General features: G+C 41.9%; 1 protein-coding gene across 1 annotated transcript in view; it reads left to right on the plus strand.

Moving 5' to 3' along the window:
• Nucleotides 1-22,295, plus strand: part of clmpb (CXADR like membrane protein b) — a 97,459-nt gene that overhangs the window by 56,063 nt on the left and 19,101 nt on the right. The window contains exon 2 of the mRNA XM_015951999.3: nt 17,925-18,076. Within this exon, the coding sequence (XP_015807485.1) occupies nt 17,925-18,076 (152 nt within the window). The remainder of the gene's footprint in view (nt 1-17,924; nt 18,077-22,295) is intronic.

Below are 22,295 nucleotides of genomic sequence, written 5' to 3' on the forward strand. Positions count from 1 at the left end.
GCTTTTTTACTCCCTCGCTTTCTTTTTTCCTCTCCCCTCGGTGAACAGATTAGTGCTTAATCCACCAAGAAAACGGGAAGATAAAATGTCCCTGATTGGCTACATTGGGGTAAATAAACACATGTCTGCTGTAAGTGGATTTTCTCTGTGGAGGCCACTTTTTTATCAAGTCATTTTGTCTCAAGTTTAGATGTAAAATTGTGTTTTTCTTGGGGTAATTGAATTCTGGACTATTATCCAGTGCGCCTTAAGGGTTTATTGGATATATACTGAAACTGAAATACTATCAGTCAGATCTAAGCCATAAGAAAACGTATCTCTTGAAACAAATGTATTAGGTCAAAACGCTAACTTAATTTCCTCCTGCCAGACAACACCAAATTATATCTAACTCTAATTTTAGAGCTTCAAATCAGTGCTGCTGCTTACGGTTATTTTTATTCCTTCCACTTTCCGTTTGAATGGATCATCATCTTTATTTTTTTTCCTTAATTAGGACAACATCACTAATTTAGCTGTGTCAAACCCTACCGCTCCTCATGAATATGCTTTATCAGTGATGTGGGAGCCAGCATGTGGCATTTGGCTACAGAGCTGAAATGTCTTAACATTTTTATTTTTGTGGTATCGGGGGGAACAGTGCCATGGTGTATGGCAAGGGATTATAAACTCTCTGTCATGAAGGATAAGAAAAGAAAGAAGTGTGTTTTTGTGGCAATTACTGTTGTTGTGTGTTCTTTATGGGGTCTGGCCTACATCAAGGCCAGGAGGTAAGACAGCAGGACGATGGATGGTGGGGGTGGTGGTAACCTCTCCCATTAGGTTGCCAGACTTCCCAATTTCCCTTGGGTGCAGACACAGAGATTGGAACTGGATTTTTGTGGTGCCTCTCCAGTATAACCAAAAGAGACTCACATTTCCTCTAAACCAGGAAAACCAAACTGACTTTTTTCTAACTCACTACCCTGAAGACCTGCAAGATAGCCTCTGGGGTTTGCCCTTTTCATTTTTTATTTAACAGCACATGGATGTTCTTTCTAATCTTGAGCATTTTAAGGATCGAATTTTACGTCTGCACCCGCTGCACCTTGAGAGAAATTCCCAGAGTTTATCTCAAGGACATCGTGGAGTAACCTCCTGAGCCGTTCCACCACAACAGATAAGTGTTGAAGCTGTTAAGAGCTTAACTATCCAGATGCCTGCAGCCTGGCCAGAAGTTACAACATGCTGCATCGAGTTTTCTGCAACACAAACATCGGTGAGTAAAGAATACATGAGGATGTTTAGAAGGCACCAGGCAGATGTGATCTGTAATTTCCGTCTGGCTGTCTGAATTAAGATAATAGTTTAGCAGCTGGATCTTGTATGGCATGTTACAGGTGCTGTTCCCACCCTCTCCTGTCTGAGACAAAATGCATATTAACTAGCTTGTCTGAAATATGCAACAAATAATAACAAACACACACATACCTACAGTTTTCTGGACCAACATTTAACAAAAACGAGAAAAGTTAGGTTTAGCCACAAAGTAGCACTGACTTTATTGTTATTTTGTTTGTGAAAATTGAAGAAAAAGTGCAGGATGAGAGAACTGCTTGTCTGACTGAAGGGAACATCTCCAGGGGTTCGTCACATAAACCTCTCGCTGGTCAGAGGCCGTTTATAACCTTTGTGTGGGATCCAAAATGCCAGGGCGCCAAATGTCTTTCATTAATTTCAAGACAAAAGGTCCTTACATCAGCAGAACCGGCAGTGCCGGTGAGTCATATCCCAAAGTTTTACACCACCAGACCGTGTTCTTCTGCTGCAGCCTGCAACATCCTTCTCCTGCTACCTTGTTCTTCTTGTGGTTTTCAATTAAGAAGCAAATGCAGCTCAAGGGCTGATGCATAACAGACACAGCACTTAGCCCTAACCAAGAATCTCTTCTTTAATTTATTGCACCCCCTCGGGTTTTCTTTCTGGTGCCTAATAGTAGTACGTTCCCGAATATTACTTTACTTTCTAGACTACCTGAGCATAAGTAGTGTGGCCCGACTTAATTGAGAGGACTGGGGCAAAAAGATTTGCATGATGCATACATGGAGGAAGAAGACGAGGGGGGGAGGGGAGCTTCAAGGTAGAGCCTGAAACGAAATGACTGCTACATCAACAAAGCACAAATTAAATATAGAGCTTCGCCTCATGCACTGACACACCCCTCAAAGGTCCATCCTCACGTCCTCCATATTCCATCATCTGTTAAATTATTGCCTCAGCCCAGTGACATAGCCTCTGATACACCTCATGCACATTCATCCTAATGTTTAATTCACTCGAAGTTGAGCACGGGGCATGTTTTCCTTTCCCTCCGCTCCCTCTTTCCCCATCTCCCCGTGGCGATGTCACAGGGGATTAAGTCACGGAGGCCAAGGGACTTGTTTATGCTTCATCTGGAGGGAGCCGCTTGTAGTACCCATAGGCTATTTCCTCAGCTCTCTCACTTCTCTGTCTGCTAACGGGACACTGAACACGGAGGAATGCCTAATGTAACTCAGGGAGATGACGTGGAGGGAGGATTCCTGCAGACGTAGAGTACACACTTTAAAGAGATTTGAATCTATATCATGTAAAATCATGTTCTGCTAACACAAGAAGACCAAAGTATTTTTATGGTAAATTGTGATTAAGTGCAGGTTAAGAATCAGGAGGGAAACATTGTAACAAACACTTTTATAACGTTGTGTTAAATTTAAATGTTTATTTCTTTTTCTTTAAGGTTATAATTTTTACTAGCAATGGATCTATGTATTTTTTTCTTAATTGATTGTAGCTATAGCTCTGAAGCACTCGTGCATGAGGTTTAGGGTGTAAAACAGCTTTAAATTACCCTTAAATGGCCTGTATTTGATAACGTGCCTTCTAGAGTCCTGGAACCCCCCCCCCCCCCCCCCCCCCCCCCCCCCCCCCCCCCAAGGTGCTTTACAACAAAATCAGTCATTCACCCATTCACACACACACACATTCACACCCTGGTGGTGATGAGCTGCATTGTAGCCACAGCTGCCCTGGGGCACACTGAAAGAGGCGCCACCGGTCCCTCCAGTGTACGTTTTTTGCTTCTCCCTCCTACTGGTTGAAACTAGAATTACAGCTGTCATAAAGAAATTTGCCGCAGCCTGCTGCAGCTAGCGCTAACAATGAGATAATGCTAACATGACTCAACTGATACTAAATAAGCCACAAAGTTAAAAGATCCACACTGTTGGACAAAACAATATATTACTTACAAGTCCCATAGCAACAAGTCCAGGTCACCTTTAGTTTGCTATTTTGTAGCCTCCTTTAATTCCCTCAGATTAGTGTAGGCTGGGCCAGTCTTCACTCTGGTTTTAGCTCGTTGCATTGCTTTGAACAACAAAACTTTTAAAGGCAGTTTCAGGTCGGCAAAGGGCCACGGAGTGCTTTCAAGTTTGAAGTTGGTTTAATTTCTAACTCAAAAATCACTGAAACCAGTTTTAAAGCAAAAGCTTTAAGTGGCAACAACTCGTTAGAGTTGCTGTAACTGCAAAAATGTAAATAAAAGGACACGTGAAGCTCAGTCATGGTTTCCCGTGGGGCTGGCCTCCTGCCTAGGCTAGCTGTTGTTGACGGGAGCAAAGCACCTCACAAGAGCTTTTTTTTTTTTCATAAGCCCGATTGGTTGGTGCCCCCCTGGCCACTGTGAGGGCGGAGCACCAGTGCTGCCTGGCAGAAGCTTTAACCTTTTCTTTTTAGTTATTGTTGCATTTTTGATAATGTTTATACATCAAAATCCCACATCTACTGGGATTTCTGGAAAGATATTAATCTCTGTAGCAGTTAGAACAGATTTGGCTCTCGCAGATTTTAGATTATATTTTTTTGTTTACTCATTTGTTTTGACCACTTCCGCTGGACTTAAAAACAAGACACCGCTGGGATGTTATTGAGGCCTGCTCCAATAGTCTCCAAACTAATTGCATTCAGGTTTTTAACAACCTGTTGGAGTAAATTAGCATCTTTAATAGGCCTGTGTGTTTGTAGTGGTGAGGCTTTCTTTCCTTTTTTATTAACGGACTTCCAGTGCGTAAACCATAATCACTTCAAAAGGGTAGCTGGAAACACATGTTAGACCACAATACACGCTGATCTACATCGAGGTTCTTCAGTTTCACCCTTACTGCACTCCTTTGTTGGTGATGAAAAGTGGTTTGTTAGTTGTGACAGACGACAGTTGAACAGAGTTATTCAACATCAATGCTTTGGTGTCAGGGGAGCTAACATACTGTCAGTGGGACTTGATGTCTTCTTTTAATTGCTCTTTTAATTAACTCGTGCCTAGCCTTCTTCTTGTCTGAGGATGCCCAAGCTTGCCATTTAGCAGAAGGTAATGAGATTAACCTCTCGTTGACCAAGCAAATGTAAATTACACATTATAGCCAAATGAAATGAGCTGGGCTTTATTTATCCGTGTGTGCAGGCAGGCGAGCCACAGCTCCCTCAGCGGTAACATAGCTAAAATGTCACGAGAGATAGAAGGGAGTGTGTTTGGCTTGGAGTTGCTCGTGGGGCCAACCAGCTGCAACGGGAAGGACAAGGAAAGCAGGCGGCGCTGGAAAGTTAGTACCAAATCCTGCTGCTCTGCTCGGCCATCTCTGGAGAGGCGACTGGAGGCAGCTGATGAAAACAGGCCTCTCATCAGTCGGTCACACTCACACATGTGTTAGGTGCTACACTCAGAAGCAAACAGACACTGCCCAGACTCCAGACCGAAAACATACTAAAAGAAAAGCTCTTTATCTTTCACACACACATACGGAATCAATAGCATGAGCAGCAAAGAAAGCCTCTTATTGTGTTTGGATTTACTTTCGGTCTGCTGAAACTCTGTTCTAATGTGTGCGGACACAAACACAAGCTTATTAACATAAACTTATTGAGCAGTCTTGAATAAACATTTCTTAGCCAAGCATCTGAAATGGTTCTTGATCACAAAAAAAGACTCACTATGTACTGAAATGTAAAAGAAAGGCTGCATTTGTTTGTGTTAATACACATTGTTTTTGCATGAGGGCGACGGCCCTTCCTCCACAATTCTTGCAGTTTGCCCTCATTTGATTTGACGCGTTAGGCAACGCACCCCAGTGGCCTGCTTTCAACAGCATTCATTAAACAGTGTTTCAAGTCTGAATCTAATCCCATCAATCTCTTCCTAAAACTTGTTTTATCTCAGCTAAGAAAGGAAAAGCCAAGCCAGCAGGGTTGCGTCAAGAACACATATACTTTAATAACATGAGGAATTACCAAACTATCTCTTTTTTAACCTCTTTTTTTTTGTCACGGTAAACAAACGGCCTTCTCCCAGCCAAAGTTAGCTGTCTTGGCTCAGCTAGTGCCGCGCCTTGTTTTAATCAGGCTCAGGCAGTGAAATATGGTTCTGGCAGGAATTCGGTACCCGACCTCCATTCATCTGGTTTCAATCTTCTCCCCACCCTCGGATGTGGCCGCGTGGGCATTCCTTCACTAGATGTGGGGGTGGGAAGAAATGGCTCTGAGAAGCACAAAGGGCAAGCGTGTTTGGCTTGGAGGTGCATGTGTGCTCCACTGTCTTGTAACAACATTGAGTCGTTTTTGGATTCGACTTTTAGTTCACTTAAAGAACTAATTATTTTAATGAGGCGCTTCTGAAATGGATGAAAATGACACATTTAGGCCATGATTGGTCTTTTCTTAGCCAACCTACAAAAAGTTTGTGTACTCTGCTTAATTTTTCAAAGTCTAATGGATTCATGCATGCAGCTCATTCTGTATACTGTGACTTTAATTAGACACATCCCATAGGAACACTGTTCCTATTTGTTCTATATGTTTGTTCTACTGCATGCAGAAATACACGTGGGTGTGATCTGTGTTGCAAGCAAAAATTTGGGGTTGGTGTCCTGCATGGACAAGCTTGGCTAATCATAAGGACAGATGGTAGGTGGGTCTATTAGCTCTCCTAAACGAGCCTAAGTGGGGTCTTTCCTGGAAGCCTTGTAGCTTAAATTGACTTTCCCCGGCCATCGCAGAGCCAGCATGTCAGCCACCCAACCTCAACACCTTCATGGATAAAAATGCCAAAACTAACTTCTGCTCACCCCTGGGGAAACAGTGCCTGTCAAAGTGTCCTTCCCAACCAAGGACTTGGGCAGATAAGATGTCGTTGTGTCCTCTGCAGCAGCAGCTGCAGCATTGCAACAGTATCACCCTTTTTGTGCATGAGGCGTTCCCCTTGCTTTATTTTCTGCTGAACTGATCAAGTAAGCTAATGTGTCAGATACATACCATAGGAGTGACAGCAGCACTAATATGTCAGTGACGTAGCGCGCTAATGCTGGGCAGACGGGGAGAGAGAGTTAGCATCCCGTCTGTTTTCAATTAACCAGTGAAATGCACAACACGGGAGCTGCTGTGCTGCATTCAGTTCCCCTTCCCTCTCCCGGATTCGAGGAAGCGAATTAGCGTCATAGCCGAGAGAAGCTCTACCAACAAACCTCAGGTGAACACGGCCTTCAGACAAATGTGACAAATAATCGCAGTGACCTCGATTGCAAAAGTAAATCCGTGTGCGCAGAGAGACGGGAAAGCAGAAGAGAAAAGTAAGGGAAGCGTGTAAAAATCCCCACACACTTCTGACTATGTGAGCTCCCAAAGTGAAATGTCCAGACTAGAACTATCTTACATTGCTTCTGAAGCTAAACTTTAATGCTGCTCCAAATATAGTTCTAGCTGGAGGCTTGTTTTCTTGCTGTTCCTTTTGTTTCTCACGTGTCTTCTACTTTAACCGTGAAGCCCGCTGAGGCTTTTATAGTCTTCCCACAAGCTGTTAAAGGCTTTTTGAAGCACCACTGGGGTATTGGATTGTGTTTAATGAAATCTAAGAGTGTGGCACTTTTTGCTACATAACTTAGTGTTTGAAGTTTTCATCAGTTTCACACCGTTGTGAGGCATCCATCATCAAGACGACCACGGTACGTTCCACTTCCTGTGGCCGCACACCTAGTCAGCTCTATTTTCGACATAATGGACATAAAAAAATTGCATATTGCAGCAAAATGGGCTTGGCAGCACAAAAGCTTATTAAGTATTGATCCGCTGATGTCAGTGCCCATGTCTAGCCGCTTAAACAATGTGAGAGGAGTTCATTCACATGCTCACCAGTGACAAATTGAGATTAGACTGCATAAATAACGGGGCGATCTGTGAAACTTTCGAGAAAAGGGAAGAGTGCTCTGAATTTTCTAGAAGTTGTGCGATGTTGGGTTTGCAGCTCTTTCTGTCATAGATGGCATATCTGGCCAAGCCCCAGCACTGCTTAGCTAGGATAATTTACCCTGTTAATGCCCAACTGGAAGGTTTTAAGTAGATGAGCATCAGGCAAACCTGTCTTCTACAGTGTTTTTAATGAATGTGGCTCATCTTGTTCCTCATTACACCATTTGACAGGTGTGTAGGGTCAAGAAGAGCTCGAGCTCAGCAAAAAGCAGTGTTCCTACTCAGTGGTACAAGAAGATCTCTGCAATGAATAATATTCACATTTATCCGTATTTGAATGTACCAAAAAAAAAAAAAAAAACAATCTCCATATCTCTACAGCAACAATAAAGCTCGGCGTTGGGACCAAAGTGAGGAAATCTGAACAAAAGAGCAAAATGTTTGTAGGCAAAGAAGAAGAAAATTTTCAGTGGGAACCGAATCAGAATCTGTAAACATAAATATTATTTCTCACGCTGTTTTGTTGAAGTGTTTTCTTTTGATAATTTGGTTGATTTGAAAGCAAAGCGACTGGTTTTGGGGCCGGTTTAAGGTACATGCCAGAAACAATGAGATCCAATTGAAACATTCTTGCAGAAACAAATGTTTTGTTATGGAATGAATAATTTTCACAAATGTCTTTACATATAATAGGACACACTCTCCTGTCATTATTGAAAATACGTGTTCTCACAGCAGATTTAGTCAAGGCTGTGTGCGTGTGTGCGTGCATGTGCATGTGTGTATGCTGCAGGGAAGATTTGCCCTTTCCACGCAGGCATGCACACGTGCACGCACATACACACACTTGCAGTCACCTTGGTGATAAGTCTCAGCGAGATGTTGACTCGCTCTCCTCGTTGTTGCCTTCTCCTCAGTGGTCTTGGGTTTGGAGATGCTGAGGCGGAACAAATCAGTGATCCACACACACGGATTTGTTTGGGCTTGGCCAGAATTTGTGACAATTTGTTGTTGCGTAGCATGGTCACCGTCCAAGCCCCATTTAACTGAAGCATGTTTCATGGCGCGGAACATGTCATTTGACTTTTGGACTTGGGTCGCTTTGAGGGAGTGTTGTTTTTGGAAGCAGAAAATGACCCTGCAAATGGGTTACACATGTTTTTAAAGAACAGTCTGGAAATCACAAATCTTGCTCTCATAACCGTGTAGAAAGTCTGGGGCAAAGTTTATCTGAGGCAAAGAGGGCACATGTGCTGTGCAGGATGGTTCAAATGTCACATTAGAGATTTTAATTTGCACGAAGGCTGTTGATTAGAAATGTGTGACTTGTGGACAGTTTCAGGCTAAAACTAGAAGATTTATGCAGCATCCGGAGTGTATTGGACAGCTGCACTCATGAGTGTGGGTGATGCCACCAGATACAGCATTGCTAAGATGTGAATAGCCATGTAAACAGGTTCTACTGCCTTTGTCATTCTCCTGGGGAATGGCTTAATAAGCTTTTTCTCTCGCTCCCTTAACTTCTTCCGGCTTTCTTATTTTGAACAGAAAAATATAGAATGCATCGGGGTAATTAATGTGCTTGTTGCCAAATTAATTTAGGATCTATTTTTGGGATGTGTCAGTGGAATGATATTGCTATCGCTCAACACGACAGCAGTGATAAGGCCATGAAAAGGATGCTAATGAAGGCAATCAAAGCAGCACAAGGTGAACATTTACCACAGGGCCTTACATTATTCAGTCGTCTTCTGGATTTCATCTCCTTTTTCTTTTCCCATTGGTCCTTCTTCTCTTCTCCCTTTCGCTTCTCCTCCAGGTTCAAAGGGTCGTTGTGAAAAGAAAACTTGTCCTTTTCTCTGTGTCTCAAACCCAGGCATTCCTGCTCAAACCAGAGCTCTTTGAAACTACCCATCAGAGATGATTATGAAAAGAGAAACCTTTGCTTGTGTGACTTTTCGTTTCTGTCTTGAACTGAATAAATTGTTTTAGTGATCATGCTAAAGAGTTATACCAGTAGTAGATGTGCACACGTAGAGCTCCCTGATTACATCAGTTAGGTCCAGATTGAATGCATTTACATTATAAGTTACACTGAAGTTGTTACTGCTTAAATGCAAATCTCTTACTCTTTCAGACCCTCTTGGTGTCAGCCCTAGAGTAGAGCAATATAACTCACCAGATTGAAACTAGGAGATTTTTATACAAAGCTTTTCATCTTTGTCTCACCCAGATTAAATAGTCTGTGTGCATACACCCAAACATTTAAGGTGACGAATACAGTGGACATGGATGGACAACAGAACTGTACTAATTCCCTCTCTGTCTTTTTTTCTCTTTCTCTCTCTCTCTCTCTCTCTCTCTCTCTCTCTCTCTCTCTCTCTCTCTCTCTCTCTCTCTCTCTCTCTCTCACACACACACACACACACACACACACACACACACACACACACACACACACACACACACACACACACACACACACACAGCTGCTCTTTCGTAACACAAACCTTTCACTAAACCTGAGCAGTGAAGCACTGCAAAGTGTCAGACGTGGTGTAAATTTTGTGTTTTAAAGGTCTCAAAGAAATCTCAATAAAAATGGCTCTACGGCGCCCCCTAGAAAGTCAAAAATAAGTCCCCATTGACCTTATTTTATAGTCGAGTTATGACATCTTGCACACTTGAAGCACTCACCAATCTGCACAAAAAGCCTTTTGCACCCACATAGTAAACTAAACAGGAAGTTGGCCATGTTTGATCAAAATGGCTGTTTGTAGCGTCCGGATTTGATCAAACTACTCCTTCAATTATGCGTGATCGACTTGAAATTGTGGCCGATTTTTCTTAAGGCATGGCCAATCAAAAAGAGTAAAAAAACCTGAGTTTTATATCTAATGAAGGGGCAGGGTCAGGCCTTAAACTCTGACTGTTCTCCAAAATAATCGGAATTCCCATTATTTATATTGTGTTTGACCTCAGAAGCAAATATTGTCATTTCTCAAGTCTACCGATGTATGATGATACAGTAAAACGTCTGATTTAGTGGTACTTTTCTTGCAATATTCCTTCAAACCTTCAGAAAGATCGGAGCAGAATATATGTTTTTTTGTTATACAAGGGAATTATTCAGAACATGATTTAAGGCTGAGTTTTGGCTTTATGCTTCTCCTGTTAACATCTTTATGTTCCTCACAGAAAAGTGTTACTGACAAAAGCTCCACATCAGCTAAAGGTAGCATTGGGTACCAGCTGTGAGGCAAGAAGGATTAAAGGATTTAATTTCTTCAGAGTACCAGTCTAAATACAAAGAGCTTCACTGATTTTCCTACAGCAGCTATAGTTTAATGAGCGTTGGGCATTTAAACGACTAAAGCACAATAGTTGGCCTCATGCTGAGCATACGTCTCATTGCAGCATTTAAAAACGTTGGTCGTGCAGATAGTTTTTTTAGAGAGGAATGGCTACAAAACCACTGAACACTTGCTGAACATGAATGAAAAAGAGAAATATGTATGGCATTATGCTGTAGTACAGTTGGGTGTATGTTTTGCAATTGAATACAGTCCATGTCTCACAATAGCATTATGGATGGGGTACAACAAAGCCCATAAAGCTACACGCTGAGCTGTGTGTTATTTCCCTGCAGCCTCATGCCCCGCGCTCCTGTCAGCATGTCCCCAAGTCAGCTAAAAACACTAGCTCTGTGTCAGCAGTAAGGATGGATGGACTGTATTTGCATTTGCCATGTGAATTTTTTACTCGCTGCATGCAGCGAGTGCAAACCTCCCTTTCTGTCTTGTGTCTGTATTAAGATCCATTCCCTGAAAAGCATGTAATCAGGAGAGATAAACAGTTCTGGCACTGATTGGCAGGATTGGAGATAATTGTTTTGTCTGTTGCAACATGTCACTCAAATGTGACTAAAGCGTGCATATCTAACACAATCCACGACCCACGACATATGGCATGTGTGTGTGTGAAGGTATAATATCAGCAGATTGTGTCGGCTTGGTGGTGGCTGATGGCTCTTTGTGATAAAGCATCCCATAATGCGTGCATCATACATAGCAGCAGCCATGTGTCCTCACAGATATGCAGACGCGTTTTTTGTGCAGAAAAGAAAGCAAGAATTCACCAACAGGAAGCTGTGAGATAGGGTACCTCTGATCGCTTTGTGCATTTGTTGTCCTGTGTCCAAAACCACCTTTGTGAAGCTATACTCCTTCATCCACACCAGGGCCTTAGCCTGGTATAAATACTCAAAATAAGGCAATGCACCATTCCTCTACCCCTCCTTCTACCCATTTTTCTCTGCCCTTTCACTCTCTTTCTGATCAGCTGTTTTTCAGTACCAGAGGTCATGAGCTTTGGACATGGCAAAGGCCCGAGCCAGGCTGATGTGCTGACTGAGGGTATATGGGGCTTGACTTTGGGGCAGTGTGAAAGATCCAGGCCTGTCTTGTTTGTCTGTCTGTCCGTCTCACTGGTTACACTATAATGAGATTGCAGGGCTCAGTAAGGCGGATTTACTGGAGCACATCTCCCCCTAGGGCCTTTTCATAGAAATTGGTTTCTCCATATTTCTCCCCAGCTTCTCTCTCTCTGTCTTTGTCAAACGTGTCTATCTTTCTCCCTCACGCGCTCCCTCTTTCTAAACCTCTGATGTTAGCTCCCACTTTTGTTAATTATGATACGCTTCTTTCCTTTCTTTCTGAGGGTAAAGATTGAAACTAGCCACAAAGCATCAGGCTCAGCCAAGGGGAAGCTGAGAAAAGAAGACACAATGGAAGAGAAAGTGGGGTAGAGGATTTAGCCCAATGTGGCACCAATACCATATCACAAGCCCTCTCCACATTTATCTCCCCTTCAAGATGGCCGCATTCATTTTGAGAGCCTTTCTCAAGTTTGTGTGAAATCTCGTGAATATGCACCCATACATGCATACAACTATGGCTGGTTGATGCAAATCTAGTTCACAATTTCCCATTGCCTCTCAGCCATTCTGTTGTAAATTGAAAGCCAAAGTCATAAATCCAAAATGCATTTTCATAGCGAGTGTGCAAATCTGCCACAGAGGTGATTCTGTTGTGTCACATAGTTGATGTTTACCCAAATTATGGACTCTTGCATTCCAACCAGCCCAGCTGTGCAAATGGTGAAAGAGGCCAAAACTAGCACCGATACCAGTTTGTTTTGGGAGCACTGTGACACAAAATCCTCTCTGCTAGACCCTAAATAAGCACCGAGTGTCTACCCCCTATCTGACCTGTCTGCAGACTATTTTGAATAAAAGCAGACTTTTATGTTTTTTGAGGAGGCACCGTCTAGAAGCCAAACATGCCAAAGTTATAGAGGTGACCCAAGTCAATCTTTGCATGTTTGCCTAAAATCAGATTGTGTTTTTTTTTAATTTGACCTGCATTGTTCATCTAAACTCAAGTGAATGCTGAATCAACCACTCACTGAGGATTAAGGGTAGGATGTGAGAAAAGAAGCAGAAATATCTACATGGTTGCAGGTTTAGTCTTGAGTTGCTAATTACTATTGAGGAAACTGATTACAAAAGATTTTCCTCAGGAGCTGATGGGAAACTAAAGGTCTGAACTTCCCACAGAGGTCTGTACCACCATCAACCGTTAGCTCACACCATTAGATCCAACCAGCTGTGTGTGCATACATGGTGTGACTATTCTTCCTCTTAAGTACTCTTTATACTGCAATGCCCTCTCTCTCTCTCTTTTCTGACATCCAAGCCAATATCGGCGGGGAGCCCAGAAGATGAATGAACCTGCAAATGCAGCATTAAAAAGTCATAAACGGGAATACCTTCAGGGTGCATCCTCACTAGAGAGGGGTGGCCCTTAGCTTTTTTTTCTGCATGGTAATAGTTTGAGAAAAGGTGGACCAGCAAAAAGGAGATCCTCGGCAATTTGTGCTGTCATTCCAGGGTTATGAGATGGACACAGGGGCACTCAGCCAACAGCAATGAGCTACTGCTCTGTGGACTGTGCATAAACTCTTAAGCCAGATTCTCACTGGGGTGTGGCTGGAGGTGACGTACTTGTTGGAGATGTGATAATTAACGTGCACATTTTCAGTAATCTGTTTTGGCGACATGTTGAAAACTGAGAGGTGTTTGAGACTGGTTTCTGACACTCAACTCAAACTAAAATACTGGCTTAGACTTTAAAACAGAGTGGCAGCAAGAAGCACAAGCTCAGGTTTAAAGCTGACGATTCACAAAGAAGTGACAGCATTTCAACAAAACTTGAGAAACTGCTGAAATCAGATGATATGTTTGAAGGGAAGAACAGGTTTTCTTTCAGGCAGCTCTTTCCCACTGTGTCCTTCATCAGCACTGACTCATTGGTTTCACAGTGCAGAGCTGACATTTTCATTGGCCCAAAGATCACATATGGGGCACGGTGTTACCTCCTGTGAGATTGGACCAGTAAACAAGTGGACAGGGCCCAGTGAGTCCTGGTCTCCCATGCAAGATCTGACAGCGCGTGATTACGTCTTCTGCACACAAAAGCATTTTGTCAGTCAGTATCTCCAGGCTGACTGACACGACTGACATTGTTGATGTACAGAACCTTTGTTATGATGTGTGTCTCTCACACTCAGTGTCTACTCAATGTCTACAGCCCATCTAGCTTACAGGAGAAAAGTCATATCAACAAGGAAAAGCGACATTTCACTTACAATGGCAGTGTGTAGTTTCCAGGCAATAGGAGGCAGTACATATATACATTCACAGTAGTTTTACACCATATCGCTGTCGCTGTTGCTGGTAAAAATTACAGTAAATGTTATACATGGAGCAGAAAGCAATCAAACCTCGGTGTGACTCCTCCGACTTTAATGGCCTTTTCAGTTAATTCCAACAAAATAATGCAGTGCCGATTGTAGTTTTCCGGTGCTGCATTTTCCGTAACTGCTCGGGGTCCTGTGCCTGCCAAGATGTCATCACACTACGGCAATACCGCTGGACCAAAATATGTTGCATCTCTTTTTTGATGCTGTTCTTTCACATACGTTTTGGAAAGAGTTTAGCAATTTTGTTATGACATTTGTCACCGACAGGCGCAGGACCCCGAGCCAGCCAGAACAAAACATGGCGTCTAAAATGGCATTCCCCAAAGATGCAAGTTCCATGCCCTATGTACTTAAGATCCGATTTTTATGGTTATATTGTATGAAGCCGCCCAATGTTTTTTTTTAAACAACTAGACATTGTTTAAATCATTTTCAACAACAGTTTGATGGATATTTCCAGAGATTAACATTAAAAACTACACATTGTCTCTTTAAGATCAACGCCTGACAAGCTGAATAACTTTTATTTGAAGTACTTCTTAAGCTATTGGCTCCTTTGGAAATGTTAAAAGTATTTATTTGAGACAAAAACATCACTGGAGAGACTTTGCACCAGTGAAAGTCTCACTATAGACTAGGGCTGCAACAAACGATTATTTGGATAATCGATGAATCGGATGGGGTCTCGACACGATTAATCGATTAATCGGATTACATGGGGAAATTTTTAAAAACTGCTAGGGAAACGTTATTTCTCTCCTTCCTTCACTTTATTTAACACAACATTATTAGAAAACAGTTCAATAGCAGAAAAACAACATGCCATCACCTTAATTGTCTTATAAGGTGTATAGACAGAGACCCTAAGCTACATCTATCTGTGACCTAAAATGCTTGGTCCAATTAAACAGCTTAAGGGCAATTCTCATCTGTTTTGTTTGATCTCATCTGTAGACATTTATTATAACTGGGGATGTCAAACAACTATTTTTTAAATGTAATTAAACATTGGCTGTGAATTAATCTAGATTGATCACTATTTCCAAAAATGACTGAAAAAATAAGTTGTCACACACTCCATGGAAACTTTCAGAGAATCCACAAATAGTGGCTTTCAAATTGTTTTGTTACTTTCTGCAAGTTTAGAAAAGCAGCAGATGAGACAGCATGTCTGATAATTTAGTTTTTCATCTTATAACATTAGAACATGTCAGCGATGTCTGAGGGGCTTTTACAAATACTGTATAACTAACACTACTGGAGAGGGTATGAATTACACAGAGGCTTCTGGGGAGCCCAGTTATGGGGGGCATTTTGCCTTGGCCCCCAAAATGTCTTGAAACGGCCCTGGGTGTGTGACTGAGTGTTGAAGGTGACCTGAATTGTATCAGATGTATAAATATGACATGTGTGTAACTTATTGTTTTATACAGGTAAAAACGTGTAGTGGAGATAAATCTAGCTACATTTTACTTTTCAACACTTTGTTTTGTTGTTTTTATTGAACTATTTTCCTGTCTTGTCTGTCTCTCATCTTCCTGCATCTCTTCTTATTTCTCCAGAAAATCTGTTGCCTGGGTTCTTACTTTTTCACCTCATCAGTTACTTTTGAGCAGATCAAAGGGATCTCCTGACCGCAAAGCGCAGAGCGCGTTTTCGATGCTGCGTGAGGTGACATCACCGCAGCACAGGTGATGAGCTCCGCAGTAGCAGAGCGCTTCAGGCACAAATAAGACAGAAAATAGAGAACATGTGCAGACATGAACGATCGTGTGCTAATTATAGTTTTTTGGTTGCGCCACTTTGAGAATGGACCGTGCGCTGGACGCAGCTGCCTGGATCGCTGCGTAACAACAGCGCTGTGCCGCTCTCTGCTCAAAAGAGTCCAAAAATGATATAATATAGAAAACTTTTTTCCGGCTCCCTGGATGTGTAGGATATCCAGCTCCCCCATAATTCGATCCCTGCTCCTGGATGAAAAGCCGGACATTTTCGTCAGTACAAGAACCCGCAGTCCGGACGCGCCGGACAGAGAGTGAAAAGTGGACACGTCCGGGGAAAACGGAACGTACGGTCACCATAGTCCTCATAAAGCGGGAAATTATAGATACAGTATTTTGCTCTTGCCCTGGGCCCTTTAGAGTTCGTGGGCCCTGGGCAATTGCCCAGTTAATCCGGCCTTGGAACCGGTTCGCAGCAGCGCAAGTCCCCCCGCTCATCTAATAAGCGTCGCGCTCACGACTTTAGACTCTTGTTTTTACGAGCTTAGGGCATGTCTAGCCTGTGTAATAATCCGGGACTTGGATGAATCACTTTTGAAAAGTTTTTAGCTTACCCGGACACAGAGTTCTCTCCTTCCTCACTGATGATCCCGACATGCTTTCGTTTAAGACGCTGCATCATCCTGTGCCATGCTAAGTCTGACCTAAACGTTGCAGGTAACGCATGTCTTCGCCTGATTTAACTGAAAATGCTCCCAAACTTAAAAAGCTTTTACTTTTTTGACTCTCGCTGCTTCTGCCATGTTCCTCTTCCAAACAACTGCCGGCTCTCCCTCGCGCTGATCTGTCTGCGCGCAACGGCGGGCGGGAAGGGGGGGGCGCTTTTGGAAGAGTTGTGCAACACAACGAATCGATGACGCAATTCGTTGCCAACGCTTTTAGTAATCGATTTTCATCGAATTTATCGATTCGTTGTTGCAGCCCTACTATAGACCACCGCCACCCTTTGTAGACACAAGCCATCGCAGACTTTCACAATCCATACACACTGAAGCAAACCCCAGGGACACTTTTGGCTCATTCCCCTCACGCCTGCAGGGCCATCCAGCGTCCTCCGATAAATTTCTGCTCTCCCACAGGCCGTGCCAGTCTGGCCAGTGCTCGGAGTCACTCTCTTGTGCATTCTCTAAAAATGAACACTAATTTTACTGCAGCACAAGCTTGCGTCATAGAATATCTGGGGAGTTTTGATAGGTGGGTTTTTCTTCCATGCCAGATTTGCAATGGTTGGGCAGATGTGTGGGTCAGTCTCAGAAGAGTTTCCAGCTTGACATTTAGTGTTAATAGCTACACAGCTACACAAAACTGCTGCAATTTATGAGACCTAAACAAAAACATTGTCTTAATGTTTGGCTTCGTATGCCAAACTCTAAATCGTTGATGTCTCTCTTCAGTGTCACTGTGTGACACACCGTGTCTCGACGTCTGTCTCATTTTGTTTGTAGGTCATTTCTTGTGTGCAGCATTTGCTTTATTTATTCTTGTTTATTTTTCTTCCCACCCTGAAAGTTTGCCTCTTTTCTTCTTTCATGGTTAAAGTGACCGTGTGTATCGTTCTTGGCGATAGAGGGCAGTAGATACCAAAATCATTGCAAGCAAGCAGTATTTTTGTGTTGGAGTAAGATCTTACTAATGGATGCTCATTAGGGTCAAAAAGGCCTGGGGAGTGCAAATTTTAGCTAAATAACGAGCACATCAGACCTCCTTTCATCACTGGCAACAAGTGAAGAGGTAAATGTGTAAAATAACAACATTTAAGAATGACAAAGTTTTGTAACCGTTTGATACAAATCAGTAAATGCATTTTGTCTTTATAGGCTACCGTAGAAGCAAACATGGCATCTAATTTGGCATTGCCCAGAGACTTAGACCCGCTCCCATGTATTTTAGACCTGATTTTTATGAATATTTGGTATGAAGTTGCCAATATTTTTCAACAACTGGGCATCTTTTCATGTATTTTCCATAACATGTTGATGGATATTTCCAGAAATTAATGGTAAAAACTGCACAGTGTCTCTTTGCCTCTACTTGCTATTTCATCTCTCCATCTCTTCTCTTCTTTAGTGCTGTTCAGCCTGCTGTCAGTGGGTGCCCAGACGGAGATAAAGAAGGTACTTGGGGACAATGCCACCTTACCATGCTACCACCAGTTCCCATCATCTGGCTCTCTTGACATCGAGTGGCTACTGCAGACTGCTACATCAAAACAGCAAGTGGTACGATTTCCTGTATTTTAATTTTTACTCACTGCTTGGAGCTAATGCATTTACCTAGCCCAATTAAGTGGTAAACATTTTAGAATACCTGATCATATTTTTAGCATCTATGGTGTTCTGGGGGGGGGGGGGGGGGGCTTATGAACAGGCAATATCTTACATTTTTGCAGTCTTAGTCGGAGCCGAAGCAATTTCCACAGATATTTCATGATATTTCTACCCAAATGTCCATGGAATGTGAAATTGATCACAAAAGGTTTCTAAAATTGTGTTTAAGCTGCTATGGAGCCATTTTTAGACAGCAGAAATCTACTGTAGAACAGAACTAGCCGTTGGTGTGTCAGTTCTGTCTGTTCCTCCAGACTGAGGTTGTTCGAACAGCCATCTACTAACACTAACACATTACCTTGTCTTCACTTCCCATCAAAATGGTAACAAAAGAGATATTTTGGAGGAAAGAAAAGGAATGAAAAGGGTAAAAAAGTTTTTTTTTAATTATTTTGCTGATTCCAGAATGAGGCTGCAACTGTGATTAATAGTCCAACCGAGAATAACAGGAAACAGTAATTAAACTCAAACATCTGAAAACTGGATTATGTGACTGCACCTGTAGTTGAATGAATAAATCATTATTTTGTTCTGTCATATTTGGAGTGAGTCAGCAACATTTATTCCCCTTTTGCCAATGTACAGACAATATGTAGAATCATGTAGAGTTTCTCAACAGGTGCATAATGTTTCTACATTAAGTGTAGAGGTAATAAAATGTAAAGTAACATGTTCCTTGTTTTTGGTGAATAAAGACAGCTTGGGTGGTCAAATGTAGTATACCAAAAAGTCAAAGCAGTGTGTGAGCTGCTTTCTATGTAAATTAGAAATGTAGCATGTCACTCCTGCTACATCTACATGTTCCAACCCGTTTCAACGTCAGCAATGTTTAAACGCTAGTCACAGCAACGCTACCACAGAGTCACGATAAGCCAAGCCACTTTAAATGCATAGTCACTGGAGGACTGGATCTTGTTTAGGGTTAGGGTGAGTCTGCTTCTCCAGAACTCACAGGTTGCCAGTCTGCCCCTGGTTGTTGCATTTAGTCAGGACAGAAAATAAAAATCTACTGATTAAAAGCAAAAAATAAAAATAACCTTTATCACCCTTTCTTCAGTAGTTTGTGATCCTTAGTAAAAGTTGATGAGGCTATGTCATCAATTTACTATGAAAGTAAACAAGGAAGAAATCAAATGTGATGTATTGAATTAAGTCAGCTTGTTTTTGTTTTGCCTTATATCAGTATGGCTTGTGCTGGCAGGAAAATAACTGATTGTTTAATTGCAATTGGAGGCCAAATAAAATACTCCTAGGGTCACAAATGGTAAATACAGACCAGGTCAAAAGTATTGGCCCCCCTTGTTCAATGAAAAAAAATAAATCCCACTATGTTCACAGAAATAACTTGAATCTGACAAAAGTTTTTTTAAATTAAAATTCAATTTAAGTTAACCAATGGAAGTCAGACTTTGCATCCCAACCACGTTTTAATTATTTAAAAGAATAAACTCATGAAACAGGCCTGGACAAAAATCACGGTACCCTGAACTTCATATTTCGTTGCACAATGTTTTAAAGCAATCTTTGCAATCAAACGCTTCCTGTAATTGTCAATGAGACTTCTGCACTGATCAGCAGGTATTTTGGCTCACTCCTCATGAGCAAACTGATCCAGGTATGTCAGGTTTGAAGGGTGCCTTTTCCAGACGGCATGTTTCAGCTCCTTCCAAAGATGATCCGTAAGATTGAGGTCAGGGCTCATAGAAGGCCACTTTAGAAAAGTCTAATGTGTTCTTCATAGCCATTCTTGGGTGGTGTTGGCTGTCGTTTGGGTCATTGTCCTGTTGCAAGACCCGTGACCTGCAACTGAGACCAAGCTTTCTGACACTGGCCAGCACATTTCTCTCTAGAATCCCTTGATAGTCTTGAGATTTCTTTGTACCCTGCACAGATTCAAGACACCCTGTGCCAGACCCAGTAAAGCAGCCCAGAACATAACAGGGCCTCCTCCATGTTTCACAGTAGGGACAGTATTCTTTTCTTGATATGCTTCATTATTCAATCTCTGAACATACAACTGATGTACCTTGGCAATAAGTTCCATTTTTGTCTCATCTGTCCATAGGACATTCTCCCACAAGCTTGGTGGCTGGTGAACATGTAATGTGGCATTTTTCAGTCTGGCTTTTTTATGATTTGTTTTCAACAATGGTGTGCTCCGTGGCTCAAACAATGATGGATGGTGCGATCTGACACTGATGTGTTTTAAGTTTGAAGTTTACCTTGGATATATTTAGAAGTTTTTCTGGGCTCTCTTGTTACCATTCAGATTATCTGTCTCTTTGATTTGTCACCAATGTTCCTCCTGCAGCCACGTCCAGGGAGGTTGTCTACAGTCTCATGGATCTGAAATTTATGAATAATGTGTGCAACTGCAGTCACGGGAACATCTACCTGCTCTGAGATGGTCAAATAGCCTTTACCTTTAACATGATTGTCTATCATTGTCTTTCTAATCTCCTGAGACAACTGTTATCTTTGTTTCCTCTGGTCCATGTTGAGTGTGGTACACACCATGTCACCAAACAACACAGTGACTACCTGGAGCTCTATATCAAGGGCCACTGACTGATTATAACATTGTAGACACCTGTGATGCAAATTAGAGGACACACCTTAAATTAACATGTCCCTTTGGTCACATAATTTTCAAACTTTTCTAGGGGTACCATCATTTTTGTCCAGGCCTGTTTCATGAGTTTATCTTTTTTATTATCGTTTATAATTCCGTTGAAGCATGGCTGTATAACAAAGTCTGATTTTCATTGGTTAAATTTCATAGAATTTTTATTTATTACTACTTTTGTCAGATTCAAGTTTTTTCTGTGACCATTGTGGGTTTTTCTTTCATTGACTGAAGGTTCCCAACAATTTTGTCCATGACTGTAAGCCACACTTTGAGCAAACCTGACACTGACATGACAACAACACTGCAGGTTTTACTTTTTCTGCACACAAATATACAGCATTTCTGCAATTTAAAAGAATTGCAAGCAAAAGGTAAAGAAATACAATTGTACGTTTGGGGAAAATTAAGTGTATAGCTTGAGAGAAAAACTATATTTGTGTCCAATCTCCTTTAGTCAGTCATTTTTTCTTTTGTCTTGAGAAACAAACTAAGTAGATTTTAGCATTAAGCAGGATCTGCAGTATTCATGCTTTCTCCACATGTGGCAGGGAGCTTATTCCTAGAGTTTGGCTGGTGTTGAACTGGAAACAGCTCTGAGGAACCTCCAAACCTGAGGAAATGGATTCCCATTCAAAAAAGAGAAAAAAGATTTTCTACAGCTGAAGTTGATAAGACTCCACGGGTGGGTGAAATTGTCAGGATTGCTGAAGGCTTTTCACTCTCTTTTTATTATTATTTTTTAATATTACTTTCACAGAATAAACACACTGTCTCATTTTAATTGCAAAGCATCACCAGCTGCCTTTGGCAATTTCATACAATTTTTTCTTTGCACTTGTGGGCACATCCAGTATCTCACAGTATTATTGTGGGGAGGGTGGTAAAATACACCCAGACATAACTGGAGGCATAAGTAGATATACTCACTAATTAATAAATACATAAACAGTAATAATAGCTAGGTGGACAGAACTCATGCTTATATATAAAGTTCTCAGAGGAATGTATGTGGGTTTGATATTTTTGGGAAACTTGCATTTGTGTGTGTGTGTGTGTGTGTGTGTGTGTGTGTGTGTGTGTGTGTGTGTGTGTGTGTGTGTGTGTGTGTGTGTGTGTGTGTGTGTGTTAGCAGCCAGTGGTCACCTGTGGTCCCAGCAGGTGCCCCTGATTTTTAGGCTCTGATGTGCTGTGGCACCAGCATTTAGCAGTCACCATCTGCAGGCTCACACTTGCCCTGAGTAATAGGCCACTGTGACAGCTGTGTTTGTGTTTCTGTTCGTAAATGCAGTGAGAGAGAAAGAAGAGACGCACTCGCAGATGCACAAGAAAAGCACAAAACTAATCTAAAGACAAAATAAACCACAACAAGAACTCTGTTAGAAGTACATTAGTTGCTTTAAATCTAGTCATTAAAATCAAATGGTCTCCTTTAAAACACAAACTTTTACTTTAGCAAGATTTTTGTCAGATAAAAAACTGAAT

The sequence above is a fragment of the Nothobranchius furzeri genome, chromosome 13 (assembly GCF_043380555.1).
Source record: "Nothobranchius furzeri strain GRZ-AD chromosome 13, NfurGRZ-RIMD1, whole genome shotgun sequence".
NCBI lineage: Eukaryota > Metazoa > Chordata > Actinopteri > Cyprinodontiformes > Nothobranchiidae > Nothobranchius > Nothobranchius furzeri.